Source organism: Miscanthus floridulus, chromosome 16 (assembly GCF_019320115.1).
Source record: "Miscanthus floridulus cultivar M001 chromosome 16, ASM1932011v1, whole genome shotgun sequence".
NCBI classification, from domain to species: domain Eukaryota; kingdom Viridiplantae; phylum Streptophyta; class Magnoliopsida; order Poales; family Poaceae; genus Miscanthus; species Miscanthus floridulus.
This window is the reverse complement of record NC_089595.1, coordinates 6,778,075-6,804,791: the sequence shown is the minus strand read 5'-3', so window position 1 is coordinate 6,804,791 and position 26,717 is coordinate 6,778,075. Positions and strand designations below refer to the sequence as shown.

Genomic DNA, 26,717 nt, shown 5'->3' with positions numbered 1-26,717 from the left:
TGCCGAGTGTTAAAAATCGGGCACTCGGCAAACAAGGACACTCAGCAAAGGACTTCTGAGTGCCACTCTCGGCAAAATCTCTACACTCGGCATAGGTTGCCCGTGAAACGGTGTTCGATCACGGCCTTCTTTGCCGAGTGCCTGCTGTTAGCCACTCGGCAAAGATTTGATTTTTTTTTAAAAAAATTCTTTGCCGAGTGCCCCTGGAACGGCACTCGGCAAAGATTTATTTTTTTTAATTTCTTTGCCGAGTGCTCCTTTGGATGCACTCGACAAAGAGGAGATTTTTAAAAAAAATCTAAAACCCTCTTTGCCGAGTGCCTTATGCCTGGCACTCGGCAAAGACACCCTTTGCCGAGTGCCATGCCCCGGCACTCGGCAAAGGTTTTTTTTGTTTTTTGTTTTTGGCCTCCAATTTTTTTGTGTAGCTCTTTTAAAGCACCAGGAACTTCTAGTTACAATTTGGGGATTTTTTGTGGCTTTTTGATATATTTAGTTACTTTATTTCGTTTACTTGAATTTTTCCGAAAAATAGAAATTTGAATTGCACGTGGTACGAATAATGGAATTTAATGATTCAAAAATTGATAGTCATGTTAGTGAGTGTTGTGAGAGGTCGTATCCAGGAACGGACCTGAAATTTCGGACATCTTGTTCACGAAACATGTCCGCGAAATTGCGTGTGAAGTGTTTTTAAATTCTATAAAAAGCAAACGAAGTCCGAAAATCATGAAACTTGTTGAGATGTCATGATATCATATGTGGAGGCTATGATAAAAATTTCAGAAGATTTCGTGCACGTTGTCACGTACGATGCTTACAAACCAGGACATCTCTACATGCGCGCCGTGCCCCCGGCCGGCCCTTCCCCCGGCCGCGCCGCCTGCTGCCCGCGCGCCCGGCCGCCCGCGCTGCCCGCGTGCCCTGCCGCCGGCCACGCCGTGCCCCCGGCCAGCCCTTCCCCCGACCGCGCCGCCCTGACCACGGCCTGCCCTGCGCCCCGGCCGCGCCCTTTTCCTGGCCGCGCCCTACCCCCAGCCGCGCCCCGTGGACCGCCCGCCCCGACGCCGTCCGTGCCCGACCCCGTCCCCGACTCCGGCGACCCCGACTCCGCCCGATCCTGACGCCGCCCGCCCCTACCCCGGCGCCCGTCAGGTATGCCTTCTCTCTTATTGTTATCGAGGTAGTGGTAGTTGTAGTAGTATTAGTTGTACTAGTGGTAGTAGTAGTACAACTAGTGGTAGTATTAGTAGTAGAATTAGTGGTAGTAGTAGTAGAAGTAGTGGTAGTAGTAGTACAACTAATGGTAGTAGTTGTAGCAATAGTGGTAGTAGTAGTATTAGAACCAATGGTAGTAGTAGTAGCAATAGTGGAAGTAGTAGTACAAGTAGTGGTACTACTTGGATATATTCTTCTGCATGGATTGATATCCAAACTACATGGCTTCTCTTGAGACATATGTGCTTGTCGGCCATCGTGCCGTTGTTTTTTGTAGGTTTTGGAAACCTCACCGTGCAGGGGAGGTTCTGCCGAATTTTTTTGTAAATGACAGTATTTTGTTCCATTTTTGTAGAGAAGAGCCCATCGGAGTTGAGTCAGAGTTCTCGCCACCGTGCCGGTCTACCTGCACCGCGTCGTCTCGCCACTGCACCGACCCGCCACGGCCCTGCTAGCCTGACTCCGCCGCCACCCTAGGTATAACCCCTCTTTTCGTATCATGGTCGTAGATCGCGTAACCCAGTTAGGCGTCTCCTGTTTGAAAGAGATACGGTTGGAGGTATGCAGATCTTTGCATATCTATAACCGTATCTATTTCAGATTGTCCACGCTTTTTGGACAGCCCGCGGATGCGTAGATGGGTTAGTTCCCATGTTTTGCTCTGGTCCAAGACAGAGTTTCGGCATCACCTCCCTGTTGTTCTCCAGATACGCACTCTTCTTTGGTAGGACGTGTATCTGGAGAACAGCGGGGAGGTGCTGTCGAAATTCTGTCTCGGATAGGAGTAGAGCATGGAAACTAACTTCATCTACGCATCTGCGGGTGAGATTAGGACCTATCCTCACCTATTAGACAGTAGGAACACCATGTAGATGCAATTGATGGTTACATTACTTGCTGATACATATGTTAGAGGATGGATGACCGTCAGTGGATGTACACGGGCTGGAGAAGTCAGAGTGATTACACCACGGAATGGATGAACAAGACCGATGCTTTCTTGAACAGTGCATTTGGCAACGCTGCTAAAGGACATTGCCTAGTTTTGTGTCCCTGCAGCAAATGTGGAAACAGGAGAAGGGTAAACAAGGTGGAAATGGGTAAACATCTTGTGAAGAATGGATTTACGCCGGACTACACCCGGTGGGTCCACCATGGTGAAGCCCATCGTATGAGAGAGGAGGTGGTGAGACCACGGGTGGAGGCTTTTGATGCTGATGCTAGGGTAGCAGACATGTTAGATGACTTTCACCAAGGACAGTTCGATGAGGGATGTGAGAAGGAGGAGATGGAGGCAGCCGCATAGGCGTTCTACGACATGATGGACTCGGCACAGAAACCCCTTCACGATCGGTCAACGGTGTCTCAACTGGATGCCATTGGACGCTTAATGGGGTTGAAGTCCGAGTTAAACTTGAGTCGACCTGGCTTCGATAAGATGTTGGCCATGATTGGCACCCTGCTTTCAGAGGGCCACATTCTACCAAAGAGCATGTACGAGTCACAAAAACTCCTTCGAGCACTTAAGATGCCGTATGAGCAAATACATGCTTGTCCGAAAGGGTGCGTCCTATTTAGGAAAGAACACGAGCATGCAAAGTTCTATCCAAAGTGTAAATCCTCTAGGTACCTAGAGGTAGACTCTGATGATGGCCAGAAGAGGAAACTTACGATCCCCATGAAAATCCTACGGTACCTTCCGTTCCTACCGAGGATCCAACGGCTATACATGACCGAGGAATCCGCGAAACAGATGACATGGCATAAAAATGGCAAACGGTACAATCCTAACAAGATGGTACATCCATCCGATGGTGAAGCTTGGATCCGCTTTAATGACAAACATCGTGACAAAGCAGATGAGGCTCGTAATGTACGTGTCACGTTGGCAACAGATGGGTTCAATCCTTATGGAATGATGGCTACCCCATACACATTTTGGCCCGTCTTCGTTATCCCCCTTAATCTCCCCCCTGGTGTCTCCTTTCAACGACATAACGTATTCTTGTCATTGATAATTCCTGAACACCCAGGGAGTAATATGGGTGTGTTCATGGAGCCCGTGTTTGAAAAATGAAGAGTGGCGCAGTATCATGCTATATGTGTTGACCAACCTTGTCGAGGTGCAACCATTCATTGGGTAAGTTCTGAATGAACTTGTTTCATTTCGCCGTATGTCCTTGTTTCTTCGTCCAACCCCCTTGTTTCTCGTTGGTACAGGGAATTTCTTCGTCAATCCTGACATGGATCAAGGCAACCTACCCCGCAAGAAAATGATACCCTTCTTTCAAGGGGTGCGGGAATAGGGAGCCCCGATTTCATTTGTTGGTTCAAACAGAAAGCCCAAACTGATGCGCCTATAAGTGATGAGTTGAGACAGGTTGCAAACGGCTGTGCCGTTAGGGTCAAGTCATTTACCGATTATGACGTGAATGGATATCATTTTCACACAGCAAGCTATGAGCAGAGTCGGCCCAATCGACAAACCACAAACAGCGGAGTTGTTACGCCCGACACTGATGGACTCGACTATTATGGAAGAATTGAAGAAATCTACGAACTATCTTTTTATGGTTCCAAACCTCTTACTCCTGTCATATTCAAATGCCACTGGTTTCATCCTGGTGTAACGAGACGGACCCCTAAGCTTGGGCTAGTCGAGATTCGACAGGATTCCGTCTATCTAGGAAAAGATGTCTACATTGTGGCTCAACAGGCCATCCAGGTTTATTATACGTCATACGCGTGCAAAGACACCGAGCATCTTAAGGGTTGGTCTATTGTGCACAAGGTATCACCATACGGTAAACTACCTATCCCAAACGATGAAGATTACAACTTCAATCCAAACACATATGATGGAGAGTTCTATCAAGAAGAGGGGCTACAAGGGAGGTTTGACATAGGCTTAACCGAAGAGATAGGAATGGAAGTAGACAATGAAAGGGATGATGACGAGGACGCTGGAGACGAGGTGCGAAATCTGAAGGACATACAAATGCTTGAGCGATTACATTTAGGCAATGACAATGAAGACAACATTCCTCCTTCGGATAGTGTTGATGAGTTGGACAATGTTGATAGTGATGACAAGACCTATGATCCAGCTAATCTCAATCATGAAGATTATTTCTAATACATGTAATACTATGTTTTTTGTAATTATGTTTTGTTCATTTTTGCACCTATTTCTAATTACGTCTTGTTTTTCTTTTTTATTGCAGGTGATTGAACAAAGATGGCGGGCGACCATCATAGGTCCGTGAACTCGATTTACCAAAGACCACGCCGACCGTAGGAGGGGGCGGAGGGGGCGGCAGAGGGATCGGGCAGGAGGAGGAGGAGGACCGCTAGCTGCAGGAGGGGGCCGTCTCCTCCCACGCCACGTGAGGAGGACCGCCAGCCACAGGAGGAGGTGGCACCCATGGACGAGTCAGACGAGGAGCTGGTTCGGCAGACGGAGGAGGAGGAGGAGGCGGAGGAGGAGGGGGAGGCGGCAGGCACGAGTTCCGCTTCCTCCAACTCCTCTTTGAGTGTCTACTTGCGAGGTCCTGCGAGCCTCCCACAGGTTCCGCTTCCTCACCAACGCCTAGTGATTCGCCCCAAAGGACAAAAGTAAGTAACTGTATATGTTATCACCACTACTTCATATGATATGATGAAAAAAACTAATAATTTTTCTTAATCACTTGTGCAGGAACTGGGTGGTTGTGTCGGGTGGTAGCGCACGGCTAGTCAACGACGTCCTAGGTCTTCTGTGTAGGCAACACTTCCCCGACATTGTCACGTACGCATCAAAGATGGAGCCGGCCTACTCGTTTGACCACTACGTCGTCGCCTTCGATGTGGAGTACCCCAACAAGGCAACGCGGGTGAAGGTAGAGTTTTGGGTAAGTCTCTCTCGCACAACATTGCTCAATACGTCGCATTCATTAGACTTTTCTTAAAATAATGAATGGATACATTGATTTTGTATGCAGACTTATTACAGATGCGAGGAGGGATTTGAGGCCAGGGCAGAGCAGGTGACTACCAAAGCCTGTAAAAAACTCATCACCAACATGCATCACGAGGTGCGCATCTAGGCCATCATAACCTACTACGGGTCAAAGCTTGGTGAGAGGAAAACCAAGAAAGACACAAGAGAGATGCAGCTGACCTAGGAGCAGTACCTTGAGGTAAATAAAGAACATCAATATTGATTCGTTTTGAGATTAAGTTGGTTTAATTTGATCTTCTTATATGTCCAATACTTGATGACGTGTAGATGATTCCCTGGTGGTGCCAAGCGTATCCCGAGTGCTGGGCGATGATGGTGGAGAGGTGGTTCATGGAGGAGTACCTCAAGATGCATAGGGATGCCTGGGACCATCGTTTGCTGATGCAAGGTCCAGCACACCATCAAGGCAGCCGCAACCTCGCCGGATACAAACAAGCATGGGTACGCGAATTGATTTATCTATTGTCACGCTCAGTTTTGCCTAATTTCTAATCATCGTCCTGTCTTTCTCGTAGTTGGCGTCACATAGTGGCCAGGCTTGCTCGAACTTCTAAGCATGGTGTATGGTCCACAAGGGCAAGGCGACATCCAACGTCTCCTTCAACCTGGAGGACCCGCTCGAGGCATACACGAACCCGAGCGTCCACTCCTGCATTAGTGAGTACACTGAGGTGGCGAGGTCGCTCCATGGGTCAAACCACGATCCGAGCACCTAGGACTTTGATGGAGAGGCCGTCATGAGGGCGGGGCAAGGCAAAAAGCATGGGCGGTTCTGGCTTGGCGACGGCGTCATCGACACGGCCTCTACTCCCTCTCTCTCATAGATCCAAGCACGGAGCATGAGCGAGAGCCCGGCCATTCGCACACGACCGACCGCTGCACAACACCGGGTCGACGCACTCGAGGTTATTCCTGTTTTACTAGTCATACATTGATCTTTATGCACCTTAATTAGCTTTGTATTACTGAAACATTAGAGTGAAATATTGCAGGCCCGGCTAGAACAAGAAATGAAGGAACGTCAGGAGCTGGGGGCCCAGCTAGAGGCCGAGCAGGCCGAGCGGCAGGCCCAGGCGCAGAGGCTGATGGACATTACGGATTTCCTACAAGGGCTTGGGCAACGTATGGGCTTGTCTCTGCCACCTGGGCTGTTGGTTCCACCTCCGCCTCCGCGTCCTGCAGCTGTAGCTACTCCTATGAGTATCAAAGTTTTTTACTTTCGCTTGTGCTTTGCTTGTATGGCCTCTATCATCCTAGATTAGCTATCAAAATAATCTTGTCTCACATGCAATCTTTTCTTCTTTGTGCAGTCTCCATCTGACGGTGGTTCAAATAATCCACCTCATGCACCTCCGAATGATGCATCTGGGCCTTCACCACAGTCGCAGTGGCCGAGATGAGTGCATGTTGTATTTTTTACATTTGTTGTTCATTTGGTGATAGACTTGTGATATACTTGTGATGCACTTGTGGACTTTGATGGACTTGTGGATTTATTTGGATGGACTTGAGCACTTATTATTATATATGTGATATATATTGTGATGGATGTGATATGGGCGGATGGATGTGTGGATGGATGAGATATATATGTGATGTATGAGATATATATGTGATATATGTTTATATGAATTTATTTGTCACGATGGAATGTAAAAAAAATTTAAAATTTGCCGTTTTGGGTCACTTTGCCGAGTGTTGCACTCGGTAAAGGACCCCTTTGCCGAGTGCAATGGTCACAGCACTCGACAAAGCTGGAAAAATGGGCGACCAGAAAACAGATTTTCTAGCTTTGCCGAGTGTTGTGACCATAACACTCGGCAAAGATTTTTTTTTAAAAAAAATTCAAACTTTGCCGAGTGCCGGCCATAGGGCACTCGACAAAGAAATTTTTTTTTAAAAAAAAATCAAAACTTTGCCGAGTGCCATCCATAGGGCACTCGGTAAAGAATTTTTTTTAAAAAATAAAACATCTTTACCGAGTGCCTTCCGGGTTGACACTCGGCAAAAAAATTTTGAAAAAAAAATAAAAAATATTTGCCGAGTGCCCTATGGCTGGCACTCGGCAAAGAATTTTTTTAAAAAAATAAAAAATCTTTGCCGAGTGCCTTCCGGGTTGACACTCGGCAAAGAAATTTTTTAAAAAAAGTAAAAAACATTTGCCGAGTGCCCTATGGCTAGCACTCGGCAAAGAATTTTTTTTAAAAAAAATAAAAACACTTTGCCGAGTGCCTGCAGGGTTGGCACTCGGCAAAGAAAATTTTCAAAAAAAATAAAAGCTCTTTGCCGAGTGCCTTCCGGGTTGGCACTCGGCAAAGAGTTTTTTTTTTTTAAAAAATCTTTGCCGAGTGCCTTACGGGTTGGCACTCGGCAAAGAAATTTTTTTTTAAAAAAATAAAAAATCTTTGCCGAGTGCCTGCTGGGTTGGCACTCGGTAAAGTGACCGTCAACGGGACCGGCACCGTGACGGCCGCTTTTCTTTGCCGAGTGTCCCCGGGGTACTCGTCAAAGCCTTTGTCGAGTGCCCAATAAAAGACACTCGGCAAAGAGGGCTTTGCCGATCAAATTTTTGCCCTGTGTTCTTTGCCGAGTGCCGCACTCGGCAAAGCCTTTGCCGAGTGCAATTTGGCCTTTACCGAGTGCCTCAGGCACTCGGCAAAGAACCTGCATCCAGTTGTGCTTGGAGGACGTGCTCCGGCAAAGCCGACATCATGTCCCTGCCCCCGCCCGGGCACCATCGTCGTCGTCTCTTTGCAGCAGCAACCGCATCCTCCGCCATGCCTCCTGCTCTCGCTATGTATGTTACTGCTATAGCTGTACGTACGGACGTGCAATGGTGCAGGCGGCGCTTATGGCCGCCTGGAGAAAGAACAAACAACTTTGCGTTCGTTTCGTTGTCGAGGGACGACGACGAGCTAGGTTTATATACACACACACACCAAGGACGGGAGCCGGCGGCGGCTGGGAATCTCAAGATTTTTCGAGATCGAGTCTCAGTCAAAGTTGGATTGGATGGACGGACCCGGGAAAAAAAATTCTGCCCGCATACTAATGGTCACCCGGGCGCGCGATGGCATCCACGTGCCCAACCCGAAGTATGCTCACGTTGCCGCGGTGCCGCCGCCCGCCCACCTCTCCTCCGAGCTCAGTTGGTGCCGCCCTTCGCGATCCGGACTGGCTTGCGGCGATGCAAGCTGAGTTTGACGCGCTACAAGCCAACGGGGACATGGACTCTTGTTCCATGGCCGCCACACGCCAACGTGATCACCGCATCGGCAAGTGGATTTTTAAGAACAAGCTTCACCCCAACGGCTCACTGGAGCTGCGAAAGGCACGGTGGGTTGTGCGCGGCTTCTCGCAATGACTGCGCGTTGATTTCTACCAAACATTGTCCCCAGTGGTCAAGCCGACGTCCATCCACACCATGCTCCACCTTGCCACATCGCGCCAGTGCGCCACTGGCCGGTACACCAGCTCGACGTCAAGAACGCCTTCCTCTATGACAACTTGGTGGAACACGTAGTCTATTGTCAACAACCGGCGGGCTTCGTCGACGACACTCGGCCAGACCACGTTTGCCTCCTCGTCAAGTCCCTCTATGGCCTCAAGCAAGCACTGCGGGCGTAGTTTCAACGCCTGGAGGTGCACCTTCGCTCCGTCGGCTTCCTCCCCACTGGCTTCGGACTCATGGTTGTCACTACTATAGAAAGGCTTTGTAGCAACGGGATGTTTTTTGTAGAGGCAGCTCCATCACCAGCTGCTCCTACAGTGGGCGTGCCTGGGTCCCGCTGGACCAGCCGCCCCTACAAATCAAACAGTAGGGGCGGCTAGTGATATGAGCCGCCCCTACAGTAGGCGTGCTCGGGTCCCGTTGGACCAGCTGCCCCTACAAATCAAACAGTAGGGGCGACTGGTGATACGAGCCGCCCCTACAAATGGGTGGATTTATAGGGGCGGCTCACTCACCAGCTGCCCCCACTGTTTGATTTGTAGGGGTGGCTCAATCACCAGCCGCTCCTATAAATGCTCCACGTATAAATGACTGCAACCCTCTTCTTCCTCCTAGGGTCACTTACTCTTACACGAAAAAAGGTTAGGGAGACCTTGGGCATCTCTAAAAAATTGCTCTACTAAGGGGGAGGTTTTTGTCTCAAATCTTTTGGTGAAGAGATTGTAGAAGGTAAGAAAATGCTATTCCGGACTTTTTTTTTAAAGTTTTAGTGGTTGGTTAGTGAGTAATTAGTGTTTTGCTTTCCTATCTCTTCTATGGTGCTTGAGCCATGTATGAAGGAAATTAGATCAAAGTTTTTAAGGTTCTAGGGTAAATTAGTTAGTTAGTAAAATAAGATTACACCCTTATTTAGTGGATTTTGCTTTATTTTAGTGGACTATTAGTTAGTTTTATGGATGTTTCATATACATCTAGATCTAGAGCTAGGGTTTGATTTTTTTATTATTAATTACATTTTTGCATGAAGGATAGTGTGTAAAATATTAACTGTTGCTAACCGTTGTCTTTAAAATTGTTTGTTATTGTAACTAAGAAATTAAAGTGGAGAATTAAATATATATTTTTAATTATTTATGGCTAAATAGGTCATTAATTATTCTCTAGAATGTTTTTTCATGAAACCGCTAGTTATATTTGTTCAAGTAATTATTAATTTGATTCATGTATATATATATTTGTGAATAATTAGTCCTTTATTTATTTTTCTTTGTTTGATGTCCTAAAAGATAGAGTACATGAAGTCTCAGATGTATGGTTCATTAAGGTACAAGGTAGGTTTCGTGAAGAAGTAGATAAATTTCTTGAAGCCGTAGAGAAGCATGCAAAGACATTGACACAGAATAAAAATTCAATTATTATTTGTCTGTGTAGCGATTGCAAGAACCATCTCGCATTCAAAGATGTGACGATCATTAGATCACACTTGATTATACGAGGATTTGTTAAGAACTACACAGTGTAGATTCATCATGGTGAAACGGTTGTTGACGATGTTGATCTAGAAGAAGATGACGCCAAAACTCTAGATTACCTGGACCAATATGTAGCAGCGCTTGGTGCACAAATGGCTAATGATTACCATGAGCAAGGTGGCCATGCTAGTGGTTGGGATGGTAACGGCAAAGGTGGTGCCAATAATGATGGTGGAGGACATGTCAGTGATGAAGATGATTTTGATTATTTGGAGGACATGCTTCGGTCTATTAGACCAGAGATTTTACTAAAGAGCCTGAAAGGTCTAGAAAATTTGGAAATGGTGAAAAAAGCATCGAATGAGACTATGTATGGTGTTGAAAAGGGTTGTTCGACACACTGGACAGTTCTACAATCTGTGCTTGAGCTACTCATCCTGAAGGCTAAATATGGCTGGTTAGACTGTAGTTTCAATGATCTATTGCGTCTCCTGTGATGGTTGCTCCCACAACCAAACTCAGTTCCCGCCAACACATACCAAGCGAAGAAGGTTATAAATCCATTGACAATGGGGGTTGAAAAAAATCCATGCATGCCTCAACCATTGTATCCTTTTTTATGGCGATACGTTCAAGTCACTAGATAAATGTCCCAGGTGTGGAGTCAGTCGGTACAAGAACAACGGCGTTTACGATAGGAAAGAAGTCTCAAGCAGAAGAAGGGTGGGAAAAAGGTGGTACAAGATTCTCAACCCCTAGAGGACACTCTATTAGGCAACGATGCAAAGCAGAGAAGAATTCTTACCTTGGTCATGTGGTACCTGCCAGTGCTCGACCTGCTTGAGGCGTATCTTTCTAAACCCTAAGGAAGCTATACTCATGACATGGTGGGATGATAAGCGCAAGGTGGGTGATGATGTGAATTGCACACCCGGCCAATGGTACTCAGTGGGAATGCTTCAATGCAAAACATAGAGAATTTAGTGAAGACTCAAGGAATGTACGGTTCGGCTTGAGCACCGATGGAATGAATCCGTTCAATGAGAGGACCAGCGACCACAGCACATGGCCAGTGATCTTGACCACTGTACAATATCCCAACGTGGCTGTGTTCAGAAGAGAAAGTACCTTCTCATCACTAATCTCATTCAAGGTCCGAAACAACCAGGCATTGACATAGATGTGTTGCTCGAGCCTTTGATGCAAGAAATGCAGAGGCTATGGAGGCATGGGGAGCCGATGTATGATGCGTTTAGAAAGGAGGACTTCATACGTAGAGCCATGGATCTTTGTTACTATAAATGATTACCCCGCGCTGTTTGCTTTGTCCGAATAGATCAAAGGGAAGACGGGATGCTTAGTACACTTGGATGGTATTACATGGGTGTACCTAGATGCATCCAAGAAGACAGTTTACCTAAGGTACCGATGCTTCTTAAAGGCAACTCACAAATACCGCAAGCAAGATATACTTCAGATTTTATGACAACAACCCGGAGAATGAACCTCCTCTAGAGAGATGTCAAAACGGGCTACACATATTCGAAATGGTGAAAACATACACTGTCGTCCTCGGAAAGAAGAATCCGGATGGGACGAACAAAGATAGAAGCACACCTCCTGTCACCGACGTACCTTTTAAGAAATAGTCGATCTTCTTTCAGTATTTGCCTTATTGGCTAGACTTGGAGGTCCCCATGCCATTGATGCTATGCACGTGCAGAAGAATATCTTTGAGAGTCTTATTGCTACCTTGATGGACACAGGCAAGACAAAGGATGGTATGAAATCATGGAAAGACATGGTGCAGCTAAATGTGAAGCCAGAGCTTCACTCGGTACTTGAGGGTAATAGGAAATACACTCTACCTGCTGGCTAGTTTTAACCTAACCCTGAAAGAGAGGAGGGCGATGTGCACTTTCTTGAGAGGGGTCAAAGTTTCCGACTAGGTTTTCAGTAAATGTGAAGTGGCTAGTTTCGATGAAGGACCTATCAATAACATGCTTCAAGGCTCACGATTGTCATGTCATGCTGACAGTGTTCCTACCTCTTGCAATCAGAGCTATAAAGCCAGAGTTTCTGAAAATGGCCATCACCCGTATGTGCTAATTGTTTTTGAAGATATCACATAAGACTGATTGGTAAAAAAGAGCTAAGTGACCTACATGATTTCAGTGGTGGAGACCCAAAACCAATTTGAGACAGTGTTTATCTCTCGCTTTTTTTGATATAATGCCACATCTCATCATTCACATGGTTCATCAGATAGAGGCGCTAGGCTCTTAGTACTTGCATAAAATGTGGTCCTACGAGCGGTTCATGTCGGTTCTTAATTGATACATGCATAATCGAGCATACCCAGAGGGCTCCATGATAGAGGGCTATAGTACTGAAGAAGTCATCAAGTGCTATCAATAGTACCTAAAAGGGTAGAAAGGGAATTGGTAAACCTGATTCTCGTTACAAGGGTAGGCTGGCTGGGAAGGGCACGAGGGGGAGAAAAGTGTTCATCGCTGAGGATTACAAAGAAGTGAGTCGGGCGCATTACAATGTCATGCAGAGTATAGAACTGATCGAACCAGTACATTGATGAATACTTGGATATCATTAGGGAGAAGAGTAATGGCCGCATAGACGAGTGGGTCATGAAACATCACAAGCAATGATTCACTACATGGTTGAAGGACCAAAACCTACCAAATGAAGAAACCACAAATGATATTACCATCAGTAGGTTGGCGAGGGGGCCATTGAGACAAGTCATATCTTGGCAAGCTTACGACATCAATGGGTACACGTACTATACCCACGCAAAGGATAGTACATGTGTGAACCAAAACAACGACGTTTCGAATAGAAGGTCTCGACAGATTGGGGCGAAAGATCCCATTCTTTGGCATCATTGATGACATATGGCAACTTGACTATGGAATGGGTATACGAATGGCCCTATTTCGATGCCACTGGATCAAACAACACCAAGCCAACGAGATCAGGTTGATAGTCGTGGACCTCGACAATCTAGACTACCAAGATGACCCTTGGGTGCTCGTTTCACGTGTGACACAAGTTTTCTATTTACCTGACCCGCAAACTAACCTCCCCCAAAGAAGAAGACAAAGCATGTGGCTGTCTCCGAGAAACAACACATTATTGAAGTTGGTGGCGTGGATGATGTTGAAGAGTACAATAACTACGCTAAAATGCAGCTATTCACAGACTTTTCTAAGAAGATCACTGCTGTGGAAAAGAACCTGCCCAAAGATAAATTGCCATGGGAATGAAAATGTGTCAACGGGAAAGTTGTTATAGGCTAAGATGGAGTGGACGATGTTTGTGTAAGTGTGTGAGACTATATTTATATATGTGTGTGAAACTATATTTATGTATGTGTGTGACTATCTATGTATATGTTGGATGAAGAAATGTTGTTTAAAGTAGTCATTTCTTGAAATTCAAATTTTGAAATATTCAAACAAAGTCACATGGACAAATGACCAATATAAAACTTGTAGATCTTGATGAGCTCCACAACTTTTATGTTCATGATTTTTTCAGGTGAAATCATATGCTCTTTCAATACGTTGTTTCAAGTTTCCACATTTTTGAATTTAAAATTTGAATTTTTCAAACAAAGTCAAATGACAAGATGACCAAAATAAATTGATAGAGCATGATTTTAGAAAAATTTAGGCAAAAAATCATTAAATTTGGAGTTAGTACGAGGGAGAAAGACCGGTTACAAGTTTTAGGCAGAGATTAAAAAAAGAAAACACACTTGTTCATGACACTTGTGATGAACAAGTGTGATTTTTTTTTAATCTCTGTCTAAACCTTGTATGTAGTGTTTCTCTCTCATACTAACTCCAAATGTGATGATTTTTTCTCTAAAATTTTCTAAAATCATGCTCTATCCAGTTATTGTGTTCTTACTACTATTATTTTGGCACTCTTTTCATGTGACTTCGTTTGAACAATTTAAAATTTTAATTTCAAGAAATGACAGGTTCAAACAGATTTTGAGACACAAATGATTTGAACTCAAAAAGTCATAAAAATAAAAGTTGTAGAACTCATCAAGATCTACAACTTTTATTTTGATCATTTGTTCATCGGACAAAGTGTTAATAAATATTGTTTACAAATCCATAAATCTCACATAGTTTATGAAACTATACGAGGGATATGTTGATTCGTGAACAATGTTTACTAACACTTTGTCGGATGAAGGAATGATCAAAACAAAAGTTATAAATCTCGATGAGTTCTACAACTTTTAGTTCATGACTTTTTGAGTTTAAAATATTTGGTGTCTAAAAATTTTGTTTGAAGTTGACATTTATTGAAATTTAAATTTTAAATTGTTCAAACGAAGTCACATGAAAAGATGACCAAAACAAAAGTTGTACATATGGATGAATTCTACAACTTTGATGTTTACAACATTTTCATTTTAGATCATTTACTGTCCTAAAATTCTATTCGAAGTTTTGAAATTCAAATTTTCAATTTTTCAAATATATTTTTATTTTTGGTAAAAGAGCCACGGTAAATTGAAAATTAAACTGAGTGGTGGCGCCAATGAAAAGACAAATGCATTGGTCGCTGAGTTTTGAATTTTGGCTGCCAGAATTTTCGTCTGATTACGGTCGCTAATGGAGTTTTTATCCTCAGTTTACAGGCGCGGGAAAGAATTCTGGGGGCGGCCGCGATTAGGAAGGAACGCGCGGATTAGAACAGGCGCGCGGATTAGGAAGGAGCGCGCGATCAGGCACTCCCAATGCAGAAACCACTATAGTTTCTATGGGCATTAATTATATTGTCACCTAAACATTTTGCTGATGTGGCAAGGTAGTTATTGAAGAGAGAGAACAAAAATCATAGAAACCGGGTCTAAGTTAGAAACCATGTCTACACGAGAACCAAGACACGAAGGGATGCGATTGGTAGCGAATGGAGAGAGAGTATATGTGATTGGATAAAAAGTTGTTCTGTAGAAACTATCCATTGGAACCATGGTTTCTATACATAGTGTCTATGAAAATTAATAGGTATAGAAACTATACGTAGTTTCTAGCATTGGGACTGCCCTCACAGCGTTAGACGGAGATTTACTCGGGGAAACAAATCGACGCTCGCACATTAACCATAATAATAAGGAAAAGCCCGTGGGCCATCAGCGCTCCTGGGTCTCTGCACGCAACGCTTAGGCCAGTCTCAATGGAGATGTCATGGGAGTGTCATGCAAATTAATTAGGGTGACACATCAGCAGAGGAACACTTTTTGTATGAAATGGTGAGGAGAGAGAACAAGTTCGTTTCATGGCCACGACACTCGCCAGCTCTGTTTCCAAGCTCTCGGTAACCCCACGACACCCACATTGAGAGGGGAGAGTTTCATCCCACATAATCAATCGATGCATATGATCCAATCATTATACAGTAATTAAATGCTTTACTTAGTTTTGGAATTGGTGAAATGAAACACTGCATTGTGAAGGCTAATTTCATTCATTGTTTTATCCCGCTCAAGCTGATGTGGCGTTTTGAAAATCGTGTAGTGAAACTAAGCATTGAGACTGGCCTTAGAGCAAGGCTAATAATACAGCCAGCTTGCTGGCGGTAAGGTTCTTTACAGCCTTCTCTCAGCCCACTCATATAGTAGCTAGCTCTTTACAGTTAATACATGGTCCACTTGTTTCTCTCACAGATTTTCTTGGTTCTTGTGCCTAAGAGCAAGTATAATAGCAGGCTGTAAGCCGACTAAATGCTGAGGTGGATGAGAGAGGGGAGAAGAGAGATGAGAAGCGAGATGTAAGCTTACCGCCGGCTTGGGCACAAAAACCAAGAAAGTCTGTGAGAGAGATAAGTAGGTCATGTATTAACTGTAAAGAGCCGACTACTATATGAGTGGGCTGAGAGAAGGCTATAAGGAATTTTACAGCCAACAAGCCGGCTATATTATTAGCCTTACTCTAAGCCGGCTGTAAGCTTACAGCCCGCTTCTCCTCTCTCTCCTCTCCTCTCTCCTCCACTTTAGCATTTAGTAAGCTTACAGCCTGCTATTATACTTGCTCTTAGGCGACGGATGCTTTTGAACGGAGGGCCTGCTGCTCTTAGGCGACGGATGCTTTTGAACGGAGGGAGTATCTGTCGGCAGCATTTTAGCATCTCCCTTAATTGCAATCGAAATGGTAGTTAATGATGCATTAAAATGCCTTGTGCAGCCCGCCAGTGCAGTGCTGTACGACCGATTAGTTCTCTGGACTCCTTTTTTTTTAATGTAATTAGTCAAACTGCATGATACGCGCGCCATGTGCTTCTCAAGATCGAGATCAGGATAGTTTAGAAGATCACGTGTCAGTGAAATCTACGATCTCATGGAACACGTTGCATTGTAGGGGTAGAAATAGAACCAAACGCTTAGGCACCACCTCAACAAGGTTGAATACAGACAGTGAAGTGTCCATGGCGCCGCTAACCACAGCATTAGCAGCAGTGGCTCTACTAGTGTCGGTGACGTCATCGCAGGTCACGGCCGCGGCATCACCGGCGGCGGCGATAGGGTTGCCGGGCTGCGCCACCAGCTGCGGCAACGTGAGCGTGCCGTACCCCTTTGGCATCGGCCCCGCCCACTGCTCCTGGCCGGGCTTCAACCTCACATGCAACACCACGGCTGGTCCCGGCGGCCCACGGCTGCTCATCGGCTGCGGCTGCATGGTCACGGAGATCTCCACCCACGACTCCACCCTGCGCATCCTCCGCGACGACTACATCAACAACACCTTGCCCGACGCAGTCAACAACACTGGCGGGTCCTACAAGGTGTCGGCAAGGAACGAGTTCACCTTCTACGGCTGCGACATGGAGGCGACGCTCGTCGGCGTCCTGGACAACACCTCCAGGGAGAGCGTCATCAGCAGATGCGCCACCACCTGCAGCGAATCGGGGCAGCAAGCCATATACGACGCCGATGCCAAAGCCGGCAAGCTGTCCAAGTTCTGCAACGGCATCGGCTGCTGCGCGGCGCCCATTGCCGGCGACAGCATGCCGACGAGGATGCACTTCACTCGGATCCAAGTCCAACAACCGATCAACACCAGCATCCAACAACCTCCGCCGGCCGTGCCCATATCTGCCTACATCGCCGAGGAGGGGTGGACCGAGGCGGTCCTAGGGCGCAAGATGCCCATAAGCGAACTGTGGCTGGGGTACCCCGTCGTTCCTGCGGTGGGCGGTCAAGCAGGGCCTCCCGGCGGTGGCAGCCGCTGTCGGCAGCAAGATATGCCCCGGGGATGTCGCCGGCCGCCTCTGCAAGAGCGAGTTCAGTGACTGCCGGCGGGAGAACCCGAGCGGCTACACCTGCCACTGCAAGAGCGGCTATGACGGCAACCCTTACATCACCGGCGGGTGTCAAGGTTAGCAACCGATTCTGTTACTGCAATGTTAAAAAATGGGATCATAAAGTTGATCCTGTTTAGTAACTCCCTCTCAAAGTAGAAGCACCTAACTAGTAGATAAGACTATTCAGCAAGATTCTACTAGTTTAACACAGCTATTTAGTGGAGAACACTATATATATACAGGACCGGTAAAGCTGAAAGAAAGCATGTTTTGGTCTTTGTTCTTTCCTTGCACCATTTATCCATGGTTTTCGTAGGGCACTGTCGTCTAGCTAGGTGTTACACGAATGACCACACATCTGATTTTCCCCCTTTTGAACCTTGTCGACTTGTGGTACCCGGTGCATTTGCCGCCAAATCCTCCACATCATCCTCACCTCGCTTATCCGTCTCTTTCTTGATGACCCTGCCACAAACCACGTATGTTCCCTGCCACCAAGCCTAACGGTGCCCCCGCTGCATTACAACCAACCTCCTCCACAGCCGGGTCAGCCTGATCATAGCCACCATCTCCCTAAACATGACACTAGTACATAATGTGACATTAGCCACGGAGTCATTGGCGATGTACTCTAAATGTCCGTCGTCAATGACGTCAAAGGTGATGGACAATTATACGCCCCGTCACTTATGACATGTCCTGCGGGGCCAAGGCAAGGCCATAGGCGACGGACAATAGGAGCATCCGTCGCAAATGTGTGCCCCCAACATTGGCGACGACCGACACCAGAAAATGTCGCCGCTTTTTCCCATTATTGGCGACGGTGGTAGCAACCACCTGTTGCCCTTTTTTCCGTGGGCACGTGCGCGTTCCCGAAAACTTTGAGTGGACAGGGCGCGCTCCCCATGTGCGTGGGGCCCACCGTTACTCCTATCCTTATCCTCCGTCTTCCAGTACCCCCTTTGCCTCCTCCTCCTCCTCCTCCTCTCTCTCTCACGGCAGGAGCCAAGGCGGCGACGGCGGTAGGGTGGCGGCGTCGCCTCCTCCGCCTAAATCTGGCGGCGGGCGGAGGGGGCGGGAGGCAAGGTGGCGGCGGTGGGGGTGGGAGGCAGGGCGGCAGGGCCGCCTTCTCCTCCCTGATTTGGCGGGGCCGCCTCCTCTACCCGGATCTAAGGGCGAGAGGTGGGTCGGCGGTGGCGGGAGGCAGGGTGGCGGCGGAGGGTGGCAGACCAGCGGCGGGAGGCGGAGCGGAGGCATTGCCTCCTCAGCCCAGATCTGGCGGGAGGCGGGGCGGTGGCGGCGGAGGTAGAGCGGTGGCGTCGCCTCCTTCTCCCATATCTGGTGAGAGGTGGGGCGGCGGCGTCGCCTCCACCCAAATCTGGCGGGAGGCAAAGCGACGGCAGAAGGCGGGGCAGATGCGGGAGGCTGGAGGTGGCAGCAGAGGCAGAGCTGCGGAGGCAAGGGCGGCGGGAAGCGGAGCAGCCACTGGAGGGAGAGCAAAAAAATGATTTTTTAATTTGAAATTCATCTTTGGCGACAGGCGTTGTCAATGTTCATCGCTATTAAGTGGGTCATTAACGACGGGCACATGCTCGTCGCTCGTCGCCAATGACTTGGTCATTAGCGACGAAAATTTAGCGACGACCATAATACCCGTCGCCAATGAGCCTTAGCGGCCGTCACTATTGACCTGTTCTGCACTAGTGCGGTACATTAAGGAGAAGGGAAGAGAGGAGGAAAAGGGGGAAAATATTAGATAGAAACCAAAGTTTTTGTGAATTGTGAAAGCAGTCATAAAAAGCATGTATAGAGGTATAAAATTCACAAATTGTGAAGTAAAAGATATGCAATGTCTTTGTCTTTTTGCTACTTCTTCATTTGACATTTGTTAATTTTTATCTCATAAACCAAGTTGGATTTGATCTTGAAATTTCACATATTTGTTCACTACCACCGCTTTCTACATGTAAAATTTTCAGAATTTTTTAAATTTCTAAACTTTGTAAGGGTTTTCATGAATCCACCGAAGAGCTGGTTTTACAAAAAAAATGAGGAGGGAGGGGTTGGGGAAAGGAAGGGCTAAAACACTCTAGTAAATGTTAGCAAATCAGTTTTTTCTTCTCTTTGAGATAGTGTCAAATTTGCAAGCGTTGGAAATTTCATTATTGTTGAATTCTCAATTTTTAAACGTTAACATCCAATAATTTTGCATTGAGTGTTGCAAGTTTTAGAGTATATATTTAAAGGGATTGGGAGAGAAGTTCCATGCAACTTTTTAATAGGGATATTTTTCTAATCAAATGTTCAACATTTGCCTGTTCTTATTGTTGGTTACAGATATCAACGAGTGCGAATTACCAGAGGTAAAAGGCGCTTGCTTTGGCGAGTGCAAGAATTTGGCTGGATCATACGAGTGCCGGTGTCCACGAGGAACCCATGGCAATCACACCCTGCCCAATGGCTGCGTCAAGTCGATCACATGTGAGATCAACCGTGACTTTTCATTTCGGAGTTCTTTTTCGTTTTCTTCTTGTGCTCTGGTTGACTCGAGGCCTGAATTAGCAAAGAGCCTAAATACATACTATCTCATATAATCCTATAATCCCAAAAAAAAGTGTATGAACGCTTTTTTTTTTCGGACAAAAATATATGAACGCTTTTTTTTCCGGGACGAAGGGAATACCTTATAGCCTGTTTCAGTTGCCTTCAGCTAGAACCCTCCAAACTATCTTCAAATCTTTCCGGAATTAATATCTAGATCGCCACTACAAATTATCGTCCAAAATTATCTACATTTAACTGTACTGTCCATCCGAGAAGTTCAATCATATCATTTATTATTTCCTCATTGTGGTATATCTAGATTCCATCGTAAACTACATAATTTAACTGAAAAGGCATCCTAGTGCTCTGGAGGGTGAAATTCATACTCTCTCCGTCCAAAAACAAAATCCATCTATTTTTGTCCTAAGTCAAACACATCAAGTTTGACCAATGGTATAGAGAAAAGCAATAACATTTACGACACCAAATAAGTACATTATAAAAATATATTTTATAATAAATCTAATGGTAATTATTTGGCGTCGTAAATATTAATAATCTTTTCTATAAAGTTGGTCAAACTTGAGGTGATTTGACTTAGGATATAAATAGATGGACATTTTTTTTCGACCGAGGGAGTATTATTGAAGGTGGCAGAGAAAGCGATTAACTTTGAGCCTTTTACCTATGTACCATTATGAAAGATGATCCTGACCTATAGACCACTAAAAAGTTTGAACGCACCTTGGTGCCTGTCGATGTTTCACCACCGATAGCCTGCCACGGGGTCCCCGGGGCAGTTGTTCGGGCCTCGGCGTATGCAGAACTCGACGGTTCACGCAAGAGACAGACGATTTATCCTGGTTCGGGCCCTCGACCGTGATCGAGTAATAGCCCTACGTCCGGTCAGCGTTAGCCTTTGCGTTCGATTGATTGAAATGTGTCCAATTGTTCTCCTCTGGGACCTTCTCCTACCTTGCCCTACCGATCTAAGGAGCCTTGCCTTCCTTTATATAGTCCAAGAGGCAAGAGTCCTAGTCGGCTTACAATGTAGGGTCCTAGTAGGATTACAGGGTAGTATTACTACTAGGATTATATGGGAAGAATCCTAGTTAGACTAGATCTTCTCCCTTCCTTGCGGGGTATCCCGTGGGTCCCGCATCGACAGTGCCACGACGCTAAACTTTCTTGCCTTCCACGCCATTCCGTCCATATTTGCCTCTAACGGTGTCAAACCACAGCGGAAAAAGTCTAAAATGCCCTCCGGAATTTATTTTCTCATTTCTTTTCTTCCTCACTTATTTTATTTTCTCCCTCTCCTCTATCCGATCGGATGGGCAGCTTCTGCATAGGTCCGCGTGCCTCCGTGCTGTCGTGTGTCCGTGAACTGGTCAGCGCCCATGGGCCACGCTAGCATGGCCACCCCGGCGGCGGCCACATCTAGTTCCGAGTTCTAGCCCACGGCGCGGTAGCGTAGCACCTCCACCTACGGCGCCCACCCGCGGATCACCAGCCCGCGCGACGCCGTGCCCGCCTCGAACCCGCCCGGCACCGCGGTGCCCGTCCTCGCCGCCCACACGAACGCCACCGAGCTCCATGCCAACGCGTTCGGCGATAGCTCCGCAGAGCCCACGCGAACGCAGTAGCTCCACCACGGACGCCGCCTACGCCGGTGATAGCGCCCGCTGTGTCCCGAAGCTGACGTACACCACGGAGTCGTCCGGGAACGCGTCCAGCAACACGGCCACCCACGCCACCGCCACCGCGGGCTTCCCACCGCGGTCACCCCCAGACGACGTGGCCACGCCGCCGGCATCCGATAGCAGGCCCACCGCGAACACTTCGTCGCCAGGGCTACACAGAGGGCGTGCGACATGGCGAGGTGGAGCACATAGGAGGGGGAGAAGGTGACGTGTGGCACTGCGCGGACCAGCGGCACGAGCAGCGCGGCGTTGTCGGATGGGACGGCGACGGTGACCGCGAGGCCGCGCGCGGCGAGCAGCTCCTGGGCGGCGCTGACGCAGCCGAAGAGCTGACCGGTGAGGGCGTTGAACACCCAGAACCTCTGCTCCTTCCACCACATCCGTAACGTGATCCTCCGCTTGTTAGCCTGCTGCCAACGCTATGGTGCGCGACCACCAGGGCACCCGCACGCGCCGCGCGGTGGCTCTCGGCGGCAGTGGCCCGTGGCGGCGACCACAACTCGGGGAACGGAGCGGCACACGCGCAGTGAGGCGGGCTAGGTGGTCGGCGCAGACGGCAGGGCAGAGACGGCGTAGAGCGGGCTCGCCACAGGCTTCCTCGTGCAGCGGCTGGAGCTCTGCTCGAGCACGGCCATGGCGGGCACGTGCGCGCAGCAGCGAACGATGGAGGACGGCTTCGGCTAGCAAGCGCTTGGCGAAGAGGAGAAGAAGGCGGAGCCGACAGCGGTTTTGGTTGGGGCCGAGGACGGCTACAGGCAGTGGAACACGGCGGCGCTGCGAGGTCTGCTCGCCGGCCATGGTGGTTGCGGCGGCGTTCTGTCGATCTCTATCCCTGAGCTATAATCGACCAAGGTAGGTAGTCCATCGGAACCCCCTTGCCCTCCTCTCCCTCCCCATGGTCTTGGATTAGAAAACGGTGAAGCTCTAGAGAGCTGCCATGGTGGTTGCGGTGGCGCTGCCATGCCCTGTGACTCTGCTCTCTCTCCTCTCCCTGTTGCGCGGCGGCGTGGTCACGGCGGCTTCACTCGCTCGCTCGTCTAGACTGGCCGGAGCACACGGTGGTGGGGGCACGCAGCCGGCGGCGGGGCGCACGGCTGAGGCGCCACAACCGCGGCGGAGATGGGCGAGGTCTGTGGCGAAGTCCACGTGGGCTCTTGTGGCGTGGTCGCGCGGGCAGCGGGCTCCGACAGCGGGGCGCGTAGGGGCACGACTGGAGCCGAGGAGCCACACACGGCCGGCGGCGAGCTACGCGCGTCCAGCATCGGGCTCGGGGTGGACTCGTCTCGCCGCGCACATCCGTCGCTGCCCTCGAGGTCGGCCACGTGCCGACGCTCGCGCAGGCCACGCCTGCCGAGCCACCGTCGTAGGCCTGTTTTTGGATAAGATGAAGGTAGAGGAAGATGACAGTATGAGGAGGAAGACGGTGACTAGGTCACTTACGGCTTCGCCCCACCGGCTAGAGAAAGAAGGGTATTGTAGGCATCATCAATGGTTGGGCCCGCATGTCAGGGCTAACGGTGGAAACCTAACAAAAGATGGATGGAATGGCGTGGAAGGCAAGAAAGTTTAGCGTCATGGCACCAGGATGCATTCAAACTTTTTAGTGGCTTGTAGGCCTGGAGCATCTTTCATAATGGCACACAGGTAAAAGGCTCATTAACTTTGATACCTCTGTCCAAGCATATCACATATATAATTCATTCCATCTCAGGAAATTCCTGAGATGCCTTCAAAATTTTAACAATTTCCGTTTATGCCATCAAAAATTTTCTTTTCCCTTCTATGCCATCAACTTAAATTTTCCTTCCTCTATATTCCATTATGTGTGTTTAGTTGTTAGTTCAATGCTACTCACTCCGTCCATTTATCTCCTTCATCTAAGCAAAAATATTTTTTCCAAAAGTCTCCTTCGTATTAGTCTGGGACCACTGGTTTGGCTTCTCGTACGTGCTGCGCATTTGGTGCTCATTGGCTGCTTCTTGTCTGCATTTATTGCTCCTTTGCTGTTTATTGGCTGCGACTCCTTGGCTGCTCCTTGCCTTAAATGCAAATCGGCGTTGTTTACTGCTCCTTGGTCATTGCGGATGGAGTATTTTAGTGAGGAAAAGACACTTTTACCCTGGAATATATATTGTTGGCTTATTTCCTTATATGCCATTAGATTTCGTGCATGCTAGGTAGTTGGAACTAAAGAAACACATACGCATCTCTATGTGAATAATTAGACTTGAATAGTTAATTTTCATACATCAATAATCAGACTTCATTAACTACAATAATAATAAAATAGTCGGTCCATATAGATTACGCAAAGCAAAATTAAGGGGGCCTCATAATGCATTTCCCATTTGGTTAACACGATGGCAATGAAAGTTGACCACATGTTTAGGTTACATATTCATACATACTGGACCTAAGCAATCAAGAGCTCCCACCGCATCACGCAACTGGAGCGCTTGACAGCCCCATGCGCCGACCGCTCACCCAAACCTTAGACCGCCGCCATCTGCTTGATTTCCTCAACTCAATTTATCTGTCGTCCTCACTGATTGGAGAAAAATTGATCGTTTTGGGTCGGATGTTAGAAGGACAAGCAGCCGCAAGGAGGACAAGTCAGCCATAGGCTGTGAATGAGGGCAAAACGAGAAAAAAATAACTTCTGGGTTGAATCTAATGGCGTTGTTTGTAGCAGAATGGAATTGAGTGGCATACAGGAGAAGATCTAAATTTGAGTTGATGGCATAAGGAAAATGATTTTTTTTATGGCATACAAGGGAATGGTCAAATTTTTGATGGCATTGAAAGTATTTCCTTCACGGCTGCCAGACAGCACTAAAGAACATAAAAAACTATCATAGTTATTACTGCTGCCAACCACCAGCGCTAAAGAACATCAAGAACTTCGGAATAGTTACTTGTTATATCTTAACACAACTCTGCCACATCAGGCAGTTATATTATGTGCACAAATAGTAGTCATCGAATTAATTAATTATCTATGCATAAATCGTTTACTCATATGAATGAAATAAAGAATTATGTCCGTTGAAACAACATTTTACCTTTTCAACTTATGATGAGCTAGCACATATCAAACTATTATTTTTCTAAGAAAAATCAGAGTATGGAAAATGTTTATGCGTGACCAAAAGAGGTGAAAATGTTTATATTGTGTGACCACATATAAAGTTTGCTGTAATTTTTTTGGCATAAATTTGTGGCATTTATCTAAATTTGATTAGTGGAAGTAAGTAATAGCAAATATTGCCTAAACATTTTCAGGTCTAAGCATTGGCATTGGGATTGGTAGTGGGGCATCCCTCATAGTTTTGGTTGCCATTTCGATATTCATGGCACATAAGTTGAAACATAGGCGGAAAGTGATGTTAAAACGTAAGTTTTTCAAGCAAAATCGTGGACAATTGTTGCAACAATTGGTATCCCAACAAGCAGATATTGCAGAAAGAATGATAATAACAGTGGATGAGCTAGCAAAGGCAACAAACAACTTTGACAAAGCTCGTGAGCTTGGTGGTGGAGGGCATGGTATAGTCTACAAAGGAATTTTATCAGACTTGCATGTAGTAGCCATCAAGAAGTCCAAAATAGCAGTTCAAAAAGAAATAGATGAGTTTATAAATGAGGTAGCTATTTTATCGCAGATCAATCATAGGAATGTTGTTAAACTTCTTGGTTGTTGCTTGGAGACAGAGGTTCCATTATTGGTTTATGAGTTTATTTCCAATGGAACACTTTATCACCATCTTCATGTCGACGAACCAAGATCAATATCTTGGGCCATCCGGTTGAGGATCGCAACTGAAATTGCTATTGCACTTGCCTATCTTCACTCGTCAGTTTTGGTCCCAGTAATCCACAGGGATATCAAGTCTAGTAACATACTTCTTGATGACACTCTGACATCGAAGGTATCAGACTTTGGATCTTCTAGGTACATCCCAACAGATAGAACAGGGTTAACAACAAGGGTTCAGGGGACTATAGGATACTTGGACCCTATGTACTTCTACACAGGTCGTCTTACCGAGAAAAGTGATGTGTACAGCTATGGTGTCATTCTTGTGGAGTTACTCACTAGGAAGAAACCATTTTCATATTTATCCTCTAAAGGTGATGGTCTCGTTGCACATTTTGTCAGTCTACTTGTTGAAGGAAATCTGGCGGAATTACTAGATCCCCAAGTTGTAGAGGAGGGGGGCGAAGAAGTGCATGAAGTTGCAATGCTTGCAGCATCATGTATCAAATTAGGAGGTGAGGACCGCCCTACAATGAGACAAGTGGAACATGTCCTTGAAGGCCTCCTTGCAACCAAGACGTATGGCAAGGATAATATGATTGTAGGCACAAACGAGGAGAATTGTATTTCTATGATGAAACAGACTAGTGAAGGACAAAGCACGGAGGAAACGAGCAGAAGCTATACTATGGAACGAGAGTTCGTGGATTCTGCAAGGTACCCTCGGTAGGAAGCTATGTGCACATACAAATATTATCGGACGTTTATTTGTGTCTTTTTTTTTAATGAGAAGTTTAAATCTTTCTTTCAAGGAACAAAAACAAGACAATAAGATATGTATTATTAATTAGCTTGCCGGTATGTTTGTGTGTGTTGTTTGCTTCGACTGTAACCTTTTTTTAATCATCATTGCAAGACTTTACGTGACAGATCAAAGTTGCCATCAAAGCTAACTTGTTGAATGTTACCCGCTTCCTAGTTAGGGTTTAGGTCCGTTCCAGGTGGCGGGATGCGGACTCTTAACACTTGTTCGGATTGATGTGTTCATGCCATGCTTGTTAGACTTGAAATGAACTAGTTACGAAATTCCTATTACCATCATGCTTTGTTTTTTCAAACTAGCTACCGAGCCTGAGCACTTTGCATTTGTAGGATGGTCAGCAACTTTTGCCACGTTTGTTGTGATTGGCTTTGTTCATCAGATCTATTGCTTCTTCTTTTAGTTGCA

The 26,717-nt window shown here is 46.7% G+C and overlaps 1 protein-coding gene across 1 annotated transcript; it reads left to right on the top strand.

Moving 5' to 3' along the window:
* Nucleotides 1-16,858: 16,858 nt before the first annotated feature.
* LOC136510198 (putative wall-associated receptor kinase-like 16) lies at nt 16,859-26,219 on the top strand. Its single transcript, XM_066504740.1, has 4 exons — nt 16,859-17,311; nt 17,388-17,559; nt 19,823-19,966; nt 25,015-26,219. Exons 1-4 carry the CDS (start codon nt 16,859-16,861, stop codon nt 26,217-26,219), a joined length of 1,974 nt encoding a protein of 657 aa, XP_066360837.1.
* Nucleotides 26,220-26,717: the final 498 nt, after the last annotated feature.

Bases quoted from the DNA above. Each gene is read 5' to 3' on its own strand.
- LOC136510198 (XM_066504740.1), top strand. From the start codon at position 16,859: ATGGTCACGGAGATCTCCACCCACGACTCCACCCTGCGCATCCTCCGC. The intron at 17,312-17,387 runs GTCCTAGGGCGC...GCGGTCAAGCAG, and splicing joins AGGAGGGGTGGACCGAGGCG to GGCCTCCCGGCGGTGGCAGC. The intron at 19,967-25,014 runs GTGAGATCAACC...AAACATTTTCAG, and splicing joins CTGCGTCAAGTCGATCACAT to GTCTAAGCATTGGCATTGGG.